Consider the following 4,161-nt stretch of genomic DNA (forward strand, 5'->3'; position numbering starts at 1 on the left):
GGGGGGAGTCCTCTATCCCTGCTGCAGCCCCAGGGCAGCCTGCACCCCGACCCCCTCATCCCTGGCTCCACCCCAGAGCCTGCACCCCCAGCTGGAACCCTCACCCCCTCCCTCTGTCCCAGCCCTGAGCCCCCTCCCGCACCCTGAACCTCTCATCCCTGGCCCCACCTGAGCCCTCACCCCCGCATCCCAATCCTCTGCCCCAGCCCCACCCCTCAGCCCCCCACAACTCAACCCTCTGCCCAAGCTCTGCCCTGCTCCCCACAACTTCACCCACGGCCTGTCCCCCCATGCCAACCTACTGCCTGCCTTCACCTACTGCCTGCCCCCTGCCCTGCTCCCCACACCCTCACTGACTGCCTCCCTGCCCCGCCCCTGGACCCAGCTCTCCACACTGTGCCCGGGCCCCGCTGTCCCTCCCTCCCTGCTCCAGGGCCCTGTTCCCACTCGCTGCTCCCTGTCTCTGCAGTTGTGGGGCCAGGATGGCATGAAAGCCTCGGTGGGGGGCTTGAGCTCTGCCCCTCTGGTGCCGCCAGGTGGGGTTTGTGCAGTGCCTGGGGCCTGTGGGGGGCTGGTGTGGTGGGGAGCCGCTGCCGAGGCTGCTTTTAACCCCCCTCTTCTCTCTAGTCCGCCGAGGAGGGAGCAGCCAGCACCATTTACTGCGCCGTCTCGGAGGAGGTCGCAGACATCACGGGGAAGTACTTCGACAGTGACTGCAGGCTGGTGCTGCCCTCTGCGGCTGCCCGCGACCCGGGCCTGGAGCGCAAGCTGTGGGAGGAGTCGGAGCGACTGACGGGCCTCACGGAGAGCGGGCGCATGTGAACAATGGAGCCTGTCGCCCCTGCCCTGCAGCACCCAGCGACTCCCGCGGGCGCAGGGCCAGCTGGCCTGCGGGAGCTGGGACCTGGGGCGAGCAGGAGGGGAGGTGGGGGCTCTGCTGGCAGAAGCCAGACCGGCAGGAGGGTGGGAATTAGCGGAGTCATTGCAAGGTAGGGTTGCCAACTTTTTACTTGCAGAAAACCAAACACACTTGCCCCACCGCTGCCCCTTCTCCGAGCCCTCCCCCCATGTCGCTCATTCTCCCATCCTTGCTCATTTGCTTATTTTCACCGGGCTGGCTCAGGGGGTTGGGGTGCGGGAGGGGGTGAGGGCTCCGGCTGGGGGTGCGGGCTCTGGGGTGGGGCGAGAAATGAGGAGTTCAGGGTGTGGGAGGGGGCTCCAGGCTGAGGCAGTGGGTTGGGGTACAAGGGGGTGAGGACTCCGGCTGGTGGTGGGAGATGAGGGGTTCGGGGTGCAGGAGGGTGCTCCGGGCTGGGGCCGAGGGGTTTAGAGGGTGGGAGGGGGATCAGGGCTGGGGCAGGGGATTAGGGTGCGGGCTCTGGGCGGCGCTTATCTCAAGCAGCTCCCGAAAGCAGCGGCATGTCCTCCCTCCGGCTCCTATGCGAAGGCGCAGCCAGGAGGCTCTGTGCACTGCCCCATCCGCAGGCGCTGCCCCTGCAGCTCCCACTGGCTGCAGTTCTCAACCAATGGGAGCTGTGGAGCTGGCTCTTCGGGCATAGGCAGCGCACGGAGCCCCCTGGCTGCCCCTACGCCTAGGAGTCAGAGGGGGACATGCTGCTGCTTCCGAGAGCTGCGCGGAGCCATGGCAGGCAGGAAGCCTGCCTTAGCCCCGCTGCGCCGCCAACAGGACTTTTAACAGCCCAGTCAGTGGTGCTGACCAGAGCCGCCGGGGTCCCTTTTCGACCGGGCGTTTTGGTCGAAAACCGGACACCTGGCAACCCTATTGCAAGGGCCCACTGGTCTCCGTGCTGCTGAGTGCCAGCTCCTCCTCCACCCTTCCTGCCGCCTGTGGCAGCCCCGCCCGTTATCTGGGGAACAGTTCAGAACTAGCCTGGGCAGGGCAGGGCCCTGTCTACACTACCCCACTCCAGTGGGGGCCCTGCTTGGAGGAGCCTCTACAGCGCAGCTGCTGATGGGGGGCGGGCCAAGCCAGTCAGCAACCTCCTCAGAGCCCGAGCCCGTGTCCCGGCAGTATGCAGGGCAGGCCTGGCATTGGGCCCCTCGCCGTCTCCCCCGGGCCCCCCACAATGGGGCCCTCGCTGCCCCTGTTCAAGGCTGTGCCGAGGAAAGCGCAGTCCCAGGGAGGCTGACAGAAGCTCGTTCGCAGGCGCTTCCCCCCCCGTGTTCACTCTGCTTTATTAAACACAACTCTCTGGGGCCTGCGTGCGGTGTGGGCTCCTTCCCGCGGCACGGGGCAGAGGGGCAGCGTCCCAGGCAAGGCAGGACACCTCACTGCCATGCGATGTCCAGCTCCAGCCTCTCCTTGCGGACGGTGCGGAGCAGCTGGTCGTAGTCCCGCCGGTGGATGGCCGGGCAGCCGGCCAGGTTCAGGGAGCTGAGCCCGTTGTCCAAGGCCAGCAGGCAGTGCAGGGTCGGGCTGGACACCTGGCTCTCGGCCAGCGACAGCTCTCGCAGATTGCGGAGGGCAGCGCCGGGGGCAGCCAGCACCTTCTGGAACACGCCGTCCAGGGAGAAGGGGATGCTGAGCAGGGCCAGGGTCTCCAGGCGGGGGGAGTGGCTGAGTAGCGAGGCCAGGCTTGCCCGCAGGACAGTGGCATGCTGGGAAGGGAGAGGCTCACACGAGCTGGCCAGGCCCAAGCTGAAGTGCCGGAGCTTGGGGAAGGGGTGGTGGAGCAGGTCCAGCTCCCAGTCCTGCGGCTCCGCGGCAGGCTCCCCGTTGGGCACAGCGTCGGCCGGCCGCACGGGCCCCGCGGGGACGCTCAGGTGGCTGCTGAAGGCGGCGAGGTTGTGGCAGCAGTTCAGCAGGGCGCAGAAGGAAAACTCGTCATCGTAGGAGAAGCCGTGGAGGGAGAGGGACTGCAGCTGGGCTCCCAGGCCCTGAGCCACGGGAAGCATCTCGGCCAGCCCCCGGCCCCGGTGCCCCGTGCAGTGCACGGCGAGCTGGGTGAGGCGGCTCCAGGCCAGGCTGCCCCAGCTGGTGCCAGGGCCGTCGCTGAGCGACACGGCCGCCTCTGCCACCTCCGGGCACACGGAGCAGAAGGTGGGGAGGAAGGGATCCTCCACCTCCTCCACCCGCCGGAGCGGCAGCGTGAGCCAGGAGTCGCCCCCGGCTGCACGGGCACCCTGCCTGCGCCGGGCCAGCTCCTCCAGCGAGGGGAATCCCGGCAAGCCCTGCGCGCCGCTGAACTGCTGCGTGTGAATGAGACACAGCGCCTCCCTGAGGTAGCTGTTGGCCAGGAACTCCAGGCTGGGCAGAGCTAGCAGCACGAAGGCCAGGGCTCTGACCAAGTCCTGGCTGTGGGCCTTGGGCTCTATCCCCTGGGCCAGCAGCACCCGCAGCGCGGGGCAGCACAGGGCGCTCTCGGTCTGGTCGTAGGCCAGGTGCAGCAGGGAGTCCGGCGCCACCTTCTGGCAGTGCGAGACGTCCAGCTCCCGCAGGCGCCGGCAACAGGAGCCCACGGCCGCCAGCACCTGCGTGTTGGCCTGCGTCTCCGCCAGGCCCAGCTTGCTCAGACGCGGCAGCCCTTCCAGCAGGTCCACCAGCGCGGCCGTCGGGACCCGGCTGCAGCCCTTGAGGTCCAGGGAGGACAAGTTCTGCAACAGGAACCAGGGAGATAGACCAGGCGCTTCCCTTGGGGGGTTAATGACTGGGGGGGGGGCCACAACGGGCTCCTCCATTAGCTCCAGGACGCAGGCAGGGGTCGCAGCAGCTTCTCCCCTCCCCCCGGGGCAGGGCCCCACCCTCACGGTGGAGAGGGACCTGTCCAATCCTGGCTTCACCTGACTCTGGGGAGGGGCAGCAGGCCAGTGCTGTGCTGGAGCGAGGCAGCCACTCCCCTAACTGCCGTGCCCAGCACCCCGCCCCCTGTCTATTTACACTGGGAGCCCGTCACCCACCACACCCACTCCGCGTGCTGCTGGGGGAACCACTGACCTTCCGTGCAAAAGCCAATCAGCGGCTAAGGCACGAATAGAACCCAGGAGTCCTGACTCCCAGACAATATCCCCCCCGCCCCCGCTCCCGCTCCGCAAACACTAGACTAATTTCCTCCCAGAGCCGGGGATAGAACCTAGTACTCGTAATTGCCAGCCTCCCCCCAGCTCTGACCACTGGACCCCACCTCCTCCCAGAGCTGGGGA

General features: G+C 67.9%; 2 protein-coding genes across 2 annotated transcripts in view; one reads left to right on the plus strand and one right to left on the minus strand.

Annotated features, from left to right (window-relative positions):
- Positions 1 to 1,157, plus strand: part of LOC113407877 (retinol dehydrogenase 13-like) — a gene marked incomplete at its 5' end in the record, with an annotated part of 26,657 nt that extends 25,500 nt beyond the window's left edge. Inside the window, one exon of the mRNA XM_026658606.2 lies at positions 628 to 1,157. Coding sequence (XP_026514391.2) covers positions 628 to 822 — 195 coding nt within the window. The remainder of the gene's footprint in view (positions 1 to 627) is intronic.
- Positions 1,158 to 1,711: 554 nt separating this feature from the next.
- The window catches only part of LOC113407876, a 5,175-nt gene continuing 2,725 nt past the window's right edge, over positions 1,712 to 4,161 (minus strand). Inside the window, exon 4 of the mRNA XM_029913135.1 lies at positions 1,712 to 3,615. Coding sequence (XP_029768995.1) covers positions 2,290 to 3,615 — 1,326 coding nt within the window. The 3' untranslated portion in view covers positions 1,712 to 2,289. The remainder of the gene's footprint in view (positions 3,616 to 4,161) is intronic.

The sequence above is a fragment of the Terrapene carolina genome, unplaced genomic scaffold, assembly GCF_002925995.2.
Source record: "Terrapene carolina triunguis isolate 2854851 unplaced genomic scaffold, T_m_triunguis-2.0 Scaffold473, whole genome shotgun sequence".
In the NCBI taxonomy this organism is placed as follows: domain Eukaryota; kingdom Metazoa; phylum Chordata; order Testudines; family Emydidae; genus Terrapene; species Terrapene triunguis.